General features: G+C 43.1%; 2 protein-coding genes across 2 annotated transcripts; both read left to right on the top strand.

Annotated features, from left to right (window-relative positions):
* Positions 1-601: 601 nt before the first annotated feature.
* LOC309396475 (uncharacterized protein) lies at positions 602-10,659 on the top strand (the record flags this gene model as incomplete). Its single annotated transcript, XM_081961635.1, has 5 exons — positions 602-758; positions 2,640-2,786; positions 4,029-4,163; positions 7,605-7,741; positions 10,651-10,659. The coding sequence occupies 5 exons, from the start codon at positions 602-604 to the stop codon at positions 10,657-10,659; spliced, it is 585 nt and encodes a 194-aa protein (XP_081817761.1).
* LOC309397122 (protein NKG7-like) lies at positions 7,512-15,630 on the top strand. Its single transcript, XM_081962873.1, has 5 exons — positions 7,512-7,561; positions 10,651-10,902; positions 12,432-12,578; positions 14,123-14,257; positions 15,445-15,630. Exons 2-5 carry the CDS (start codon positions 10,713-10,715, stop codon positions 15,501-15,503), a joined length of 531 nt encoding a protein of 176 aa, XP_081818999.1. The 5' UTR covers positions 7,512-7,561; positions 10,651-10,712; the 3' UTR covers positions 15,504-15,630.
* The last annotated feature ends 1,618 nt before the right edge of the window (positions 15,631-17,248 follow it).

Here is a 17,248-nt window from a genome sequence, read left to right as displayed (position 1 = left end):
GGGGAGGGGAAATTTTTAAAAAATAAACAAAATGCAGTGACTTATGTCTTTTTCTTCGCTGCAATAAGTTCACAATAAGTTGTGGAGTTTTCTTACTGGGTCATTCTGGGACTTGGATCATTGAGACACAATGTCTTGACCACCTTGCTTCAGCAAAATAAATTCAAATACAGCTCATGAAAGTGATAGGAAAACAAGACCTCTCTTTTAAGAAAGAATTCAGGAAACCAAAAGAGCAAATTCTGTCACAGCTTTACCACACTTGCTGGCTGAAAACATTCATTTGATGGACTGTCCAATGGCAGCCATGGGAACCAAGAAGCCAGTTATGGAACCTAGAATGGTGTGTGTGTGTGTGTGTGTGTGTGCGTGCGTGTGCATGTGTGCGTGTGTGTGTGTGGGCTCTGAGGTTTAGTGGTGCAGAATGATGATTTCCTCATCATTCCATGGAATAAAGGGCAGATTCTGATCCAGTGTCTGTCTGGATACTCATCGTTTCTCCGTATTGAGTTGGGTGTGAAGAGCTTCCCTTAAGAGGAAGACATCTGCACGAAGAAAAGCCTCAACTTTTCTCAATTCAACCATGTCATGGAGTGAAAGAATGGCTACGGGGTTCACCCTCGGCACTCTCTTGAGTCTGGTTTTTGTTATCATGGATCATCAATGGATCAAAGTTGAGACCGAGATGCAGATTTACTACAGTGGCCTTTGGAAAGTCTGTTTAAAGCTGGTGTGCCCTAATCTTGTTGCTTCTGCACGTAAGAGAGTCCACAACCTTTGCTTCCCAGAATTGATAGGGTCCCTTTTGTTAGGAATGTAAGCTAACGGTTGGGTCAGCAATATTTAAGCCATGAGAGTAGTACTGTTTCTTTAAGTACTGCTCTAATGGGATTGGTTGCTGTTACCTCAAGCAGCCATAAGATGGAGCCAGAATGACTGTTAGCTCTCTGTTTGTTAGATGCTGATTGGTGGATACTGCTTGTTAAATGTATCGTGAGTTACTCTGAGTTTTGCTACTGTTGGTGACTTTGTGTGCTGAACTGATTATATGATACTGGACTGTGTTCGATGGATAACTGAACCATGTGTAAATTGAACTCTGAATACCTCTATTTTCCTCACGAGTAAAATACTGTCCCTGTATGCTGGTTTATGTGTGTTCTTCCACACCACTCTCATTACGCTTCTGTGCGCAATCGCTCTTCTAACGGGGAGCTTACCTAACACCTTTCTCCAGGGCTCCTCCTTCAAGTTTGAGTCAAGAGTCATCCCAAAGTGGCTATTTAACCTTGTTGGGTTTTCCCACCGTACCTTCTAAAACTCTTCTACAGTATGTCTCTTCACGGTGCACCTCTAAATCACCTTGTTTCAACTGGTGCCAAATATAAATACAAGTGTCAAGGCTTCAAATAATAGATCCATTGCAAGCAAGAACTCCGAGGCAGGTGGATTCCTGAAAGAATAGCTTTATTTTGAAATATCATATTGGCACATATTCGGTAAAAGCCGACTCTGAGGGGCCCCTTGGCTTTCATCAAATTATAAGAAGCTTTTACCTCAATAATCCCAAGCGATCAGTCACATGGCCAATCAAGACTGCTGGCCTGGTGACATGACTCCTCCTTCTTCTGGCCAGGTGTGAGAATGTCCTTGTTTCCCAAGAGAAAGTATTTTATTTTGACTATACAACTCCAGCTATCTCTAATCCCCACCACTCCCTATCCCTCACTGTAGTGTGGCATCACTGAAGCTCCAAGATGATTCTGGCCAGATCAGGGTTGTCAGCAAGGGTAGCAGATGGATATTAGAAACATGTAACACTACCTCTGCCTGAGCTGCATGGATTGCCTGTGTTTTTCTGGGTGCAATTCAAGGCGTTAGTTTGTCACCTTTAAAGCCCTTGGATCCAAGTTACCTCAGGGACAATATTCTCCGAGTGGTTTCTACCCATCCAATTTGGTCCATCCGGGTTGGGATCCCATCTTATGGATCCCATCAACCAAAGAATGTTGTCTGGTGGAGACTACGAGAGGTGCCTTCTCTACTGTAGCCTTCTGGAACATTCTCCCTTCAGAATTGAGGATGACCCCAACCACATTGGCCATTCACAGGGCCTTGTAGTTCTCACTTTGTGTCTAGGCCTCGGACTCTGAACATATAGTAAAGGCCCTGTTTCCTGGCTGTATTTATTCATGATGGCACTTTCCCCCCCTCAGCTGCCATATAGTACATTGAATTCTACAGGATTGTTTTGTGATTGTTCGCCACTCAGAGTCACATGATTTGAGGGTGGCTACAAGAATTGAATAAATAAATCTCCACTAGGTTTTCCAGAGCATTCTAGCAGTTTGGGTACCTCAAAATGCACATCTGCATGCATTCCTTGGTGAGTGCATAAAAGGGTGACTAATTTTGAAAGAGCCTGATATATGTCAATAGTTGCTCCTGATACTTTAGAGATGGGATCTCGGAAGGCTAGAGAAGGTTTCAGGTATGGACATAAAATGATCTGTTACAGTGTCCAGCCGATTTTGATTGATGTATAATTCGGATTTGGAAAGAGGTGTATAAACCTGTGGTGCACACACAGAACAGCTTCTAACAAGCAATCTTCTGTTTTGTTGTCATGACTATCACAGCCAATGTCAATGGTGCCAAGACTCTCCTGATTATGGCCCTTTTCTGTGGATTAGTTGGAGCATCATTTATGAGCATCACTTATCGCTATACCGCCACTTCTGCCACGTACCGGTATCTGGTGCCTGCGGTGGGATCTTTCATCGCAGGTAAAAACCTATGGAATTGGGGGGGGCATTCAATTACTAAAAATATATTTACTTACTTACTTACATCAGGGTTCCAAGTAATAACTCCATAGAAAGAATAACTCTGAGGCAGACAAGTTCTTCAAAGGACAGTTTTATTGGCAATATCATATTGGCACAAGCTGGTGAAAAACCGACTCTGAAAGTTCCTGTGGCTTTCACCTGATTGAAAGTTTTCCCAAACAGCCACATTATCCAATCTAAGTGCTGGCTGGTTGCCTGGATACGGTGCTCCTCCTCCTTCCAGCCACCTGTTGGAATGACCTTGGTTCTCACAGGAAACTATTTTGTTTTGGCTACAAACCTCCATCTAACTGTGTCCCTCCCTCCCTATCCCTTCTTCACACTGTGGCAACCCTGAAACCTCCAAAATGGCACCAGCCAGGTTCGCTTCAGAGTTGACTACTTACTTACTGACTTATGGACTTACTTAATCATAAACCCTATATTCATTTCACCTAGAGGCAATTCTGGGAGGCTTACAGCTCTAATGTTTTAAAGATAAAACATTAAAACAATGAACATTAGGACTAAAATTGTCTTAAAAGTGAGCAAAGATGACAAGAAAATGAGGAAACTGCCCACAGGGGAAGATGGGGTCTTACCTCAATTTGTTAACCTCCATCAGGAACCCAGGCCAACTGGCAGAGCCAGGTCTTCAGGGTCCTTCAGAAGGCCAAGAAGGTCAGGGTAGATATCACCCAGGAGGAGGTTCCAGAGGACAGGAGAAAAGATTCTAGAGGACAGGAGAGCCATGGCAGAAAATGCTATTCTCCTTGATTCCCCCAAATGGAATTCCTGGACCTATGTCCACAGTGTGCCCTTTCTGTTAGAACAATTAATCAGTGGAACAGCTTGCCTCCAGAAGTTGTGAATGCCCCAACACTGGAAGTCTTTAAGAAGATGTTGGATAGCCATTTGCCTGAAACGGTATAGGGTTTCCTGCCTAGGCAGGGGGTTGGACTAGAAGGCCTCCAAGGTCCCTTCCAACTCTACTATTGTATTGTATTGTATTGTATTGTATTGTATTGTATTGTATTGTATTGTATTGTATTGCCTGGGCGGGTGGGATGGGTCAATCCCATCAAGGTCAGACGGTTACTCAGCTAACCTTGTTTTAAAATATAAAAACAAGAAAGTCTTTAAAAGTCTTTAAAAGAGTCTCGAAGAAATCTAGTTGATCATCTTCCTGTGCTTCCACAGCTGCCTTGGTGTTTCTCGGCCTAAGCATTTACACCATCCGGATCTCCACACACGGCATCAGCAGAACATCTGTCACCACCTATCAGGGGACTTTCTATCTGGCCTGGACCACTTGTCCCTTCTTTATTTTAAGTGGTGAGACGGAAGAAGGTCATGGGTCGTTTGTGTGTTTCAAGAGGGTGTTTTTTTTTGGTGAGGTGGTGGTGCGATTTTAGGATCAATTTCCTAATTGGGGAATATAGGATTCCCTCAGAGGAAGGCGGGCAGCCATCTTTTGGGATGCTCCAAAACATCATGTTATGTTTTCCAATGAGCGAAGAGTGGATTAGGTAGCTTACAAACCTCATCTGACATTGAGAGTCTATAAAGATGGCTTCTATTAGTTTATTTGGGGGAGAGGGGATGGTTGTTAACAATGGCACCAGTCAGTGGTGGGTTTTAGGTGGTACACCATGGTACGGGAGTACCGGTTCCTGTCCGGAGCACTGGGTACTGTTCCATTCTGGTGCTCCGGAGGGCCCACCTGCCCGCCCATCGTCCTTACCTGTCTTTAAACTCTATGGCGCTACCGCACACAGTGCGTACAGCACCTGCGCTCCGCCCCACTGACCAGCTGGAGCATCACGGAGGCTTGCAAAAGCTTTGCTGGAACATAGGATGCGCTGTGCGCATTCATGTGGAGGACGCCGGACCCCGTTGCAACCGGTATCCGGAACCCACCACTGGCACTGGTCCATCGGTATCCTCAGATGAGAAAAGCAGAAGGGGGATGCTACTGAGATAATGAGATCAAAGCATGTGCATGAACCTAAATAAGTCGGGCCATTTATTTAGAGAATTGACTATTCTTACAGATCAGCCTAATCCGTAGGGACCTTGAGTGTCAAACAATTCCAAACTACAAAAAGTTACAACAATTAATAGAGATGATGATGATGATAAAAAAAAAAATACAAGGAGCCAACTGTAACATCCATGCAAACCCAGAAATCTGAAAGTACCCCTCTCCTTCCCACAACCAGGGAGAAGTCCTGAGTTGTTTTCTGAGACTTCTGAGACGTTGTTAAGTGAGTCACTGCAGCGGTTTTAAGTTAGTCACACGGTTGTTAAGTGAATCTGGTTTGCCCAATGACTTGGCTTGTCAGAAGGTCACTAAAAGGGGATCACCTGACCCCGGGGGACATTGCAATGGTCACAAATGTGAGTCGGTCGCCAAGGGTCTGAATTTTGATCACGTGACTAATGGGCAGATCACAACGGTCCTAGGTGCGAAAATCTGTGACTTTTTTTCAGAGCTGTTGTAACTTTGAATGGCCCCAGTGACCTGTTGTAAGTGAAGAACTACCTGTAAACATAACCCGTTGGGAAGGTCCAGAAAATGACTTAGTGGATGTTCGAATTGTTTAGCGTACTTTTTCTCACGGCCTTCTGCTCTGCCCTCTCTATCCGCCATGCAGGTTTTCTAGGGCTTGTGGCCCACCAACATATGCTGATGCATGGAGCTGTTTTGTCTGACAAGGAAAGCAAAGAGTCTACCAGCTCCTCCATGTGGAGTTCCTCTGCCTCCTCTTCTCTGTTTTGGGAGGCTGAAGAGAAGGAAAGCAAATTGTACATAGCAAGAGCGTGAGGTGGATTGCTTCGAAGAAATCCCGTGAGATTCTGAAATCACAAAATGGCCGACCTGAAATTTGTTGTCTCTCTCTCTCTCTCTCTTTCTCTCTTAAGGATTGCAAAGACTCTGGGGGAAAAAAACCCCTTAATTTTCCTGTTTATTAATGACCTATGTTGAATTGCTTGTAGTCAGTATTCTGTTTTCCCAATATAAAATATTTCTTTCCAAATGTTCTGTTTGTCTGTCTGCCTGATAGAACAACCTCTCTCTCTCTCTCTCTCTCTCTCTCTCTCTCTCTCTCTCTATATATATATATATATATATATATATATATGTGTGTGTGTGTGTGTGTGTGTGTGTGTGTGTGTGTGTGTGTGTGTGTGTGTGTATCCATCTCACCATCTTTCTATATCTATCTATCGTAGGAAGTTAGCACCCACCCCTCTCCTAGAAAAATGAAATATTTTAGGAAATATTAAAAGGGCAGAATATTTTCCCTAAAAGGGAGGCAAAAACTCAGCCCCCACCTTTGTTAATGGGCCATTAAGGGCTGGGCCAGTCTATTCCACATAACAAAGATCTACCTCCTTCAGGCAGAGCCATAGGTGGAATTGCCCAAAGCCCTTTCATTACAACATCACCCAGGAAGACTCAACCAAGTCTGGGACTCAGAACAGCCCTTGCATGGCTCCATGGGAGTCTGACAACCAATCAGAATACAAGCTCAAATTCAAAAGCCCAGAGAGGGCATAAAACCAGGGTACTCTCAGCCTCTCTTCCCTTTTTCCCCCCAGGACCTCAAACCATGTGATCCTGTCCACCATTAAACCATCTTTTCAAGCAGTCTCCATGATTCCAGTGTCTTTCTCCCCACTTGGAACTGAACCCAGATGGACATTTCTTCCAACTCTATCTATCTATCTATCTATCTATCTATCTATCTATCTATCATCTATCTATCCATCCATCCATCCATCCATCCATCCATCCATCCATCCATCTATCTATCCATCCATCCATCTATCTATCATCTATCTATCTATCTATCTATCTATCTATCTATCTATCTATCTATCTATCTATCTATCATCTATCTATCATCTATCTATCTATCTATCTATCTATCTATCTATCATCTATCTATCTATCTATCATCTATCTATCTATCATCTATCTATCATCTATCTATCATCTATCTATCTATCTATCATCTATCTATCTATCTATCTATCTATCTATCATCTATCATCTATCATCGTCTGTTTGTCTGTCTGTCTATCTATCTATCATCTATCTATCTATCTATCTATCTATCTATCTATCTATCTATCTATCATCTATCTATCATCTATCATCATCTGTCTGTCTGTCTGTCTGTCTGTCTGTCTATCTATCTATCTATCTATCTATCTATCTATCTATCTATCTATCTATCTATCTATCTATCTGGGGAATTCTGGGAATTGAAATCCAGTCATCTTCAAGTTGACAAAGCTGAGAAACGTTGGCCTTGAGGAAAAAACAATTAGCCAAGTTGCTCCTGACTTCAGAAGTTGGCCAGGGCCTCAAGAGGCAATTCTTGCAAAGATAGTTTCAGATTAAAAGAGAGATAGGAATGAAAATCTGCAGCCGCAAACATATAACTAATTCAGAAGCGAAGGGTGAAGAAGAGAAACAGACCCCAACAGAAGCGTGAACGAGGGAAAGGAAGTGGGTGGGTGAAGATCAAAAAAAGATAGAGGTGAGCTTTAATAGCGCCGAGACATCAAAGCATCCAGTCGGCTTTGCTGGCTCTTCAGTCTTTACACCTACAGCATTTGGAAGTCCTCTTTCTAAAGCTCCTTCCTTCAGCCTTTACTCTCCATTGGGTCCTTCAGATCACCTTTGTCTCAGGAAAGAACCATTCTACCAGAAGATTCAGGTAAGGATGACAATACCCCTGGTTTCCTCTCACTTTTTTTCAGAGGAGGCCCATAAAAAAAAGAAAACGTGGGCACAAGGGAATAATCTGAAGGTTAAGGGCAATGCCCCAAAGGGAAAGGGCCCCAGGAAGCCAACTCTAATGCCTTCATCTCAACTGCAGAGGGCAAGTAGCAGTCAGGTGAAAACCTCTCTTCCACAGTATTGCAAGCTCTAAGAAGATTTAATATTCTAGCTTTGCAGCACACATGGTTAAACCGTGAGATCTTTTTCAGCGGGTTTATATTTTTGGAGGGTGAGTTTCCCCTTGGAAACAGCAGCTTATTCTGGCCCCTAAGTGATGCTGCGGTGATCCCAGGAACAAGCCACACGAAAGCCAACTCCCGTTGAGTTTTCATTTAAATTCCTTACAAATGAGGAAATCAGCTTTTCTTTGGGGATTCTTCAAGTTAGCTTTTCTCACACTTTCAATCGTTCCTTAACTCTGCATCTCGGTCTTGCTGAGGGTTAACGAACTGCTGTTTGTGGGAGAAAAGACCTCAAAAAGCTGTTGCTACCATCTTTCCTGTTTCTTCTCTTTCCTCCCTGGGAGGATTTAAGATATAAATCGATTAATGCTACCCAAGAAGGCTCTTGAGACCCTCATGCCTGAGACCTCCTCCAGATTATTGCTCCACTTCCTTAGCTCACATTGCAGAGAAATAATAGGCTGAATTAATTAAAATCCATGGCAAGATGATTTCTCTCATTCCAAAGTTAATGAGAACATGAAGTTTGCTGTAGATCATCCTAAGTCTTGAAAAAAATAATAATGAAGGGTTTTGGAAGAAAGCCCCTCCCTCCCCTTCTTCTAAACCCACTCATTCAAATTCCGGGCTTTTGCTGAAGTCACCGAGACATTCAAGTGTGTAAAAAGGATGCAGGAAGTGGCTTGAAGTGAAGTCCATGGTTGACTCTGCAAAAGGCTTCAGGTAACCACTAAACCAACCCGCATCTCACCACCTTTCAGAGTGAGAATGTTAATGGTTGCATTTACGCTTCGCTCTGCTGCAGATCTTTTTAAACCCTCCCCTGGAAGGTGGCGCCTCTATAATATGCTCCCCAGGGAAGTGAATTCTCAAATCTATCATGTTATTGAGGTTTTAACCTTTTTCAGTTTTGTAATTATTTATTTATTTTTTATCTCCTCTGTATGACACTGTGTTGACTGTTGCTTGTGTACGTCGCCCCGAGTCCCTGTGGGGAGAGGGGGCGACTAATAAGTTTAAATAAATAAAATCATAAATCATAAATCATTGTTACAAACACTGCGCTGTGAAAGAAAAGAGGAATTATGATTAGGGTTGGACTAGAACAGGGGTCTACAACCTTGGCAACTTTAACACTTGTGAACTTCAACTCCCAGAATTCCTCAGCCAGCAGAATTCTGATCCACAAGTCTTAAAATTTGCCAAGGTTGGAGACCTTTCAACTCGAAGACTTCCAAAGGTCCCTTCCAACTCTCTGTTATTCTGGTTATAAATTAAGAGGGAAATGGTTGTTTCCAAGGATCTTTTTCATGTCCTATCTGGAAAAAACACAACGGGACATCCAAGGAAGGAAAAAAGAGATACTGTAGCATGGCACGGAAATGGAAGAAAGCTATCAACCGGCTTATTGCTCTCTGAATTTCCTCCTCATTCCCATTTCATGCAATCTTCAAATGCAGTGTGGTTATATGCTCTCACGTGCTACAGTTTTGCAGATCCCAAAACAGTATTGGCTCAAGCATTTGGATTTGCAAGCAAAATAGTGATTTTTCAGCAGTGCGACATCTCTCTCTCTCTCTCTCTCCCTCCTCCCTCCCTCCCTCCCTCCTTGCCCCCCTCCCCCAATAATGACTCAGCTTGCCCAACATTCCAGTGATGTGATCAGAAATGATGCCACCATAATCAGAATTTGAAAGGTTTCACCCACTCAAACCTTTTCTGCTACTTTTGGAGGAAGGCTGTCTTTTTTTTTTTTTTTTTGCTTTATAGGGATTTGTTCCTGTTTCTACCTTGCAGGGGGAAGGGGGCAATCAACTATAGACCCAACCAATCCTGGGGACTATCTGAGGGTTATAGCTAACCTCCTCTGGATCTTAGTAGAAGTTGTGTGAATTTGTCCTTAAAATCAAACAACAATTACAATAGCATTTTAGGTGTATGTATCACCCCATTAGTGCTTTAGAGCATATCCTGGGCAGTTTAGAATTGCATACTGCCCCCAACAATCTGGGTCCTCATTTTATCGACCTGAAAAGGATAGAACGCTGAGTCAACCTTGAGCCGGTCAGGATCAAACTCCAGCCTTTGGGCAGAGTTCGCCTGCTATACTGCATTTTAACCGTTGTGCCACCAGGGCATCTTTAAAGCGCTCCATGGCACAGGACCTAGTTACCTGCGGGATCGCATCCTGCCCCATACATCCCTACGACCAATTCGCTCTCACAGAAAGGGACTCCTCCAGGTGCCGTCCACTAAGCAATGCCAGCGGGCAGCGCCCAGGAGTAGGGCCTTCTCTGTGATGGGCCCAACCCTCTGGAATGACCTCCCCTCCAATATTAGAATCACCACTGACCTCCGCTCCTTCCGCAAGAAACTCAAGACCCACCTGTTCCAGTTAGCTGGCCTGGCCCAATCATAGTTTTAATCTTCAACCCTCCTGGCCGGCATTTTAAATTCCTGGGGTAGATTTTTAAGTTGTTTTAATTTTTATTACTATTATACAGATTTTTATTTAATTTGTTTTTACGGGGTTCTGATGTCTTTCTATGTATATGGTATTTTTAACCTTTGTCTGTACACCGCCCCGAGTCCCTTCGGGGAGAGGGAGCGGTTTATAAATTTAATAATAATAATAATAATAATAATAATAATAATAATAATAATAATCCCTCAAGAATTCTCTTGTTCCACTCCAGTGACTTCGCCACACTCTTCTGCACCAAAGAACAATAAATAGTGAAACACACACACAAATACACTCACATACAGTCCTTCTAATGCTGTTCCATGTTCGTTTCCTGGGGTTAAGTTGTCTCCATTTAATCTTTTTTTCCCCCTCTAGGATTTCTAAAAGTTAGATACCCAGCAAAGTGACTGTTGAAAGACCTTTGTCTTCGCATCAGGATGTTGTGTTGCCGTATCGTCAGCGTATTGATGGCATCCATGAGCATCAGCTTACTTTTGATGGCGCTCAGCACCGATTACTGGAAAGTAGCTTTTGGTCCTGGTGGGACATCCCACAGTGGGCTATGGCAGTACTGCATGAACCCTGGATTAATCCAAAGCCAATGCTTTGCTGTAAAGGATGCCTTTGGTAAGTTCTATGGAAGGAAGGCTTTCAATTTTTTCTCTTAAGAATTTCCAATAAGGAGCATCAGCATTTGTGTGTATTGTGTCTTTGTTAGGTGCCAGGGATATCAGGAGATATAGACAGTTCAAATAGCAATAGCAATAGCACTTAGACTTATATACCACTTCACAGTGCTCTTACAGCCCTCTCTAAGCGGTTTACAGAGTCAGCCTATTGCCCCCAACAATCTGGCTCTTCGTTTTATCCACCTCGGAAAGATGGAAGGCTGCGTCAACCTTGAGCCTGGTGAGATTTAATCTGCCAAATTGCAGGCAGCCAGCAGTCAGCAGAAGTAGCCTGCAGTACTGCACTCTAACCACTGCACCACCACAGCTCAAATGGATATAAAGATTTATTGCAAGCTTTATTACAAGAATCTGAACTACTAACAGCCAGAGGAAATTGGTGGTAGGTAAGGTAGAAGGAATTCAAGGTGGGCTGGACTTAGATCTCTTGTGGTGGTGGTGGGGGGGAAGATTCAAGACTGATGACACATTTGATCCCTCCCTCAGGCTCAGCCGGGTCATCTCCTACATTATTGTGTGCATAAATCTTATACAGTATTAATCTCCTAGTAACACAAAAAGATAAAGGTTTCCTTTGTCCAGTCGTATCTGACTATAGGACACGGCATTCATCTCTGTTTCATAGCTAAGCAAGCCATGTTGTCCAAAGACATTGCCATGGTCATGTGACAGCATGACTACACTGGGTTATCAAGTATACCTTGCAATCCAGGTAAGGCATAAAGCACAGGTGTAATGTCTCTCAGTGGGCAATAACCACCAGTACTGGGGCTACTACGTTTTGTAACAGCTGTTATGTCTGGGTAGTCTTCAAAGTCAGGCCCACCTAGAACGAATTGCAGTACTCTAGTGGCAAAATGATGAGGCCATGAGCCCCTCTTGGTGGCTCCCTTTCTGGAAGGTAGTTAGAATGTTTTCTGAACAAGCTATCTCAAATCAAATCAAATTTTATTTGATTAGCCGCACCCTCTCCAGAAGAACTCGGGGCGGCGTACAATTAAAACACATAAAAATATACAATTATAAACAATACATAAACATATACATATGCATGTCTATCTATTGAAGACGAGGATGCTCTGATATATTGAGAGCCAGTTTGGCACAGTAGTTAAGATGTTGGCCTAGAAACCAGGGGAACATGAGTTCTAGTCTCAGCTTCGGCAAGTAAGCCAGCTGGGTGACTTTGGGCCAATTGCTGGGAGATGGTGAGTTCTAGTCCCACTTTAGGCATAAAAGCTGGCAGGGTGACTTTGGGCCAATCATGCTCTGTGTCTCTCAGCCAAACCCACCTCATGGAGTAGTTGTTGCAGGGAAAGCGGGAGGGGGAAGTTATGTATGTTCACCACCCCGAGTTACTTATAAAATAATAAAGGCATAATCTAATAAATAAACAAAACAAACGAACATTACTTTTATTGAATTGAAAACAGACATAACCTTTTGCATCTATAACTTTGCTTGCAGGCTACATCATAGCTGCCCGTGTGTTTCTCATTATGGCTTCTTTGGTGGCGCTGGCATTACACTTCTTCCTGATTGCCACCTTCATGCCTTCCATGTGTGGCATCCTAGGCAAACCCTTGATTGCTTCCGTGGCTGCCTACGTGGCTGGTAGGTGTTACCAAAGGTGAAGAGGAGATGTCTCTAGTCACGGGGAGGGTGATCTCAAAGAGAATGCAAGATATTCTCTCCTGGAGGTGGATCTGGGGAGGGTCAAAGTTTTTTTCAATAAGGCTTCAACTGACTTCTCAAACAATCAACACTCAGTTGAAGCCTTTGGTAACTGAGCGGATATCATGGCCTCAAATACTAAAGAGCCAGAAGAAATTCTGTACAACTGAAGAGGAAACTTTCCAAAACAAGAGTATTACTAGGAAATTCCTAGAGGAGGTTAGTAAAAGACTTCACCTGATAAGGTTTTCCAGAGAATGAGCATTCTGGAAAATGTCTTGCATTAAGGGAAGACATCCCTTCCTTTAATCCATGAGACCAAACTGCTGCCCAAAGTGAGCAAACAAAGGGTATCTTTTGCAGAAGCCGCAAAGGGAAAGGGCCACAGGAACCCAAGAGCCTTTGCCACCAAAGCTAGTAATAAAGGCTGCTATACATAGCCCTTAACGTATTTAGCAATAGCACTTAGACTTATATACCGCTTCAGCCTCTTGCCTCCAACAATCTGTGTCCCCATTTAACCCACCTCGGAAGGATGGAAGGCTGAGTCAACCTTGAGCCTGGTGAGATTTGAACTGCCAAATCGCAGGCAGCTGGCAGGCAGCAGAAGTAGCCTGCAGTACTGCACTCTGACCACTGCGTCACCGCACACCACATTTGGGACTAACTGATATAGTGATTGAGTCACAGCATTTTTTGCCATGATTGTCAATCAAATCGCATGGTTGTTAAGTGGATTTGGCTTCCCCCATTGACTTTGCTTGTTGGACGCTGGCTGGGGAGGTCTCAGAGGGTGACCCCAGGATGTTGCAACCATTGTAAATAGATGCCCGTTGCCAAGGGCCTGAATCGTGATCATGTGACAATGGGGACACTGCAATAGTTGTACGTGTGAAGACGGAAGCCACTTTTTTCCTAAGCCGCTGTAACTTTGAACAGTCACTAAATGAATGGTCATAAATCAAGGCCTACTTGTATCTTCTTTGGGATATCTACCTGGTGAAGGTGAAACTGGTTTCACAAATATGATTTATCGCTTTCAAAAATCTTCTGAAAATGAAAGCAGACACACTAAAGAGCTTTCAGAGAATGGTGACCATAATCCCATGGCTACGTTGATATAATACATTGAGTCAGGGATCGGCTAGAAATGCATTTGCACAACCTTCTAGGCTTACTTAGTTGAAAATTCAGTTTTATGTGGCTTAGTACTTTGTGTAAACTCAGCAGCAGTTACATTCGCCGCCCTTTGGGTTAGTCCATGATTCAGTGGAGCATGCGAACTCAGGAAATGGGTTGAGTCAGGCTAAGGGGGACGTGCGAATGCAGCTAAGGTGTGAATTCAGAGTCATAAACACTTGGTGTCCACAAACATTTCTTGCACAGTGTATGTGCAAACCAAAGAGGGGAATAAAAACCTCAAGGGTGAATCAGCAGAGAGCCGTGTTAACCAGCACTGATCTTCTCTCTGCTTTTTTTGAAAGGACTCTTCACTCTAATTGCCCTAGCTGTGTATACAGCTGAAACATGGAAGGAGGAGACATCACCTCAACTTCAAGTCTCCTTTGCATGGTCTTTCTACGCTGGATGGATCACTTTCCCATTGTTTCTCTTGGCTGGTGAGTCTACAGCAGTGTTTTCCGAAACTCCACCATTTTAATCCATAGTCCAGTTCTTCTCAAATGTGGCCACGATGTGTGGGCTTCCATTCCCAGCAAGCTGGGTGGGTGGGGAATTCTGGTTGTTGAAGCCTGCACAACTTAAAAACAGCCACATTTGAGAAGCACTGGTCTGTTATTATACTGCCCAACCTCCTCCTCCTCCTCCTCCTCCTCCTCCTCCTCCTCCTCCTCCTCCTCCTCCTCCTCCTCCTCCTCCTCCTCCTCCTCCTCTTCTTTCTTCTTCTGCCATATCGTTCACCGGACATTGGCAATCATGTTGGCGATCCTATGGTTCACATATGAAAATATTCCGAGTCATAAAATAATCCAATTTTTTCTTTTTCACACTAGGGACCAGTTTCTGGAAGACAATTACTCAACCAACTTAGTGAGGGTGGAAAGGGATAGTTTCGTGTGCTACATCTTGTACATGTGAAGATGCAGCTTTCCTCACTTCTGTCAACCACTTCTGCGGACCAGTATCGGTCCGCAACCTGAGAGTTGGGAACCTCTGTGTTATAGGACAAACGGTTATAACCTTGGAAACAGAGGATATTTTTAAACATTTAGTTGGTTTGAGCTCCCATAAAAAATGTCCCTTTTCCACTAACCCAATGGATTCCCGCCTTAGAAAAGTACATTATCAAGAGACCAGAATATTTGCATAAAACAGAAACATTTCTCTTCAAAGGAATTGCATTTCCTGCCATTAAAAAAAAAACACAAAAAAAGGTGGCACAGTGGTTAGAATGCAGTACTGCAGCTAATTCTGCTGCCTGCTGGCTGCTGCCATTTGGCAGTTTGGATCTCATCAGGCTCAAGATTGACTCAGCCTCCATCCTTCCGAGATCGGTAAAATAAGGACCCAGATTGTTGGGGCAATATGCTGACTCTGTAAACTGCTTAGAGAGGGCTATATAAAGCGCTGTGAAGCAGTATATGTCTAAATGCTATTGCTATTTTGCATTCAGTGGAAAGAACAATATATTTATAAGATAGCAGGTTATTATGTTTACACACGCAACTCAACACAACCTTAAAACAGTTGTTCAAAAACAATATTGCCTGGGTGATCAAAGGTTGGTTTGAGCGTCTCAAGCTGGCCTTCTTGGTCCTTTATTTGCTCTTGTTTTCTCACTTTGCAGGCATTTTCAACCACGTTGCCTCCTTGAACGCTCCATCTACTTCCTATGAAAGAATATGAACCTCTTGGTCAACAAGAGACCAAGCCCAATTATACAGAAGCTTTCTCTCAACAAAGAGGTTGCCTCATCCCTGCTTCTCCTGTAACAATGCATCTTAGCATCTCCAGGGCATTGCTCAGTTATACTTATTTTTGCTCACTTTTCAAAACTATTGTCTTGTATTTTATAGAGATTTCGGTAACTAGGAGTAATTTTGATAATTAGCTTGCTTGCCAAGTAAGGCTTTGAGTATCACTTATGGCAGTGTTTCCCAACCTTAGTCACATTGAAATGTGTGGACTTCAACATGTAGATGCTGCCTGGGGAACCCTGGGATTTGAAGTCCACACATCTTGAAGTGATTAGGGTTGTGAAACACTGATCTATGGCCTATCAAGCATGTTTGGGGAAAGGTTCTGGAGCATGCCCTAGGGCAGGGGTGTCCAAACTTGGGAACTTTAAGACTTGTGGACTTCAACTCCCAGAATTCCCCAGCCTGGGGAATTCTGGGAGTTGAAGTCCACAAGTCTTAAAGTTCCCAAGTTTGGACACCCCTGCCCTAGGGCAACCTTTTAAAATCAGGCCCTATATTTACAGCTCCCAAAGCTCACTCTGTCCCTAAAACTATGCTACCAAAATATGTTGGCAAAATTTTGGTTTTAAGTGGCAAAATTACCAGTGGCTTTTAAGAGATCTGCTAGGCCTGAAAGGGTTTATTTCTCCAGATCTTCAGCTCGGAAGGGTGGTGAGATTCTACCTATCTTCTAGGGAATTAAGGGAGTTGAACTCTTAAAGTTGTTAAGATTGAAAACACTGCTCATATGAATCGTCTTTAGTGTTTCACAATCAGGATTGCTTCAATAGTTCTTTTCTTCTGGAATTACCATCCTCTGTTCACTCACTTTTCAAGAAGTGTCCAATCATTTCATTTGCAAATTATTCCATTCCAATGTATTCTGATTTATGATTTTTTAAAATATGAATGTTTACAATAGCCATGTTCAGGTTGCATAAGATTGACTTTGGATGTTGTTTGGGTATCTTAAATTAAATAATGCCTCTGTCCAAGTTCTGTGTTTTATTTTTTACCCATTGGACAACCCATAGCAAAAATTAGCGCACAATAAGATGGGAGAGTTTCCTTTAGAGGCTTAAAATTCTACTTTGGAATACATGGGAGTAAAATGAGCAACAATGAATTGTGTGACATTTCCTTCTAAACAAATATAGGAACACCAGAAGCTTTTCTTCTGGTTTAATAATTACCAGTCCAAAGGTCTATATATAGGTAATAAAGCAATCAGTCTGTAGGTAATAAAGCAATTACACAAAAATGCACTGTGCTGCAGAAGAAATGACTTTCTCTTCTACTAATCCGGAGCTGAAGAGTTTTCTGGTCACTTTAGTGGGCTTCCATAGTGCCTCCTGGGGGGTTCAAACAATTCCATCAGACAAGAGCAGCACTGCATATGGGGAAGACACAGAACCATGATGCTTCTTTACATTGCATGCACATCCCATAGGGGTAAGCTTGCTATGCCATAGAGCAGTGGGGATGTCATTGTGGCAAAGCAGCCAAAGCCATAGATGCCTACACTGGGCATACATCCAATGGAAGGAACATACCAAACCAAGCTTCTTCAGAACTTCCAGAACACTGGGGTTACTATGGAAACGTTGTCCTGCTCTGCTACAGTACATTTCTCAAGAAAGGTTCCGAGTGAAAACTTTGTAATCTAAAAGACATAGTCGTGTCCCTGTGAGG

Source organism: Natrix helvetica (assembly GCF_964273705.1).
Source record: "Natrix helvetica genome assembly, chromosome: 9".
NCBI classification, from domain to species: domain Eukaryota; kingdom Metazoa; phylum Chordata; class Lepidosauria; order Squamata; family Natricidae; genus Natrix; species Natrix helvetica.
This window is presented reverse-complemented; position numbering and strand designations above follow the sequence as displayed.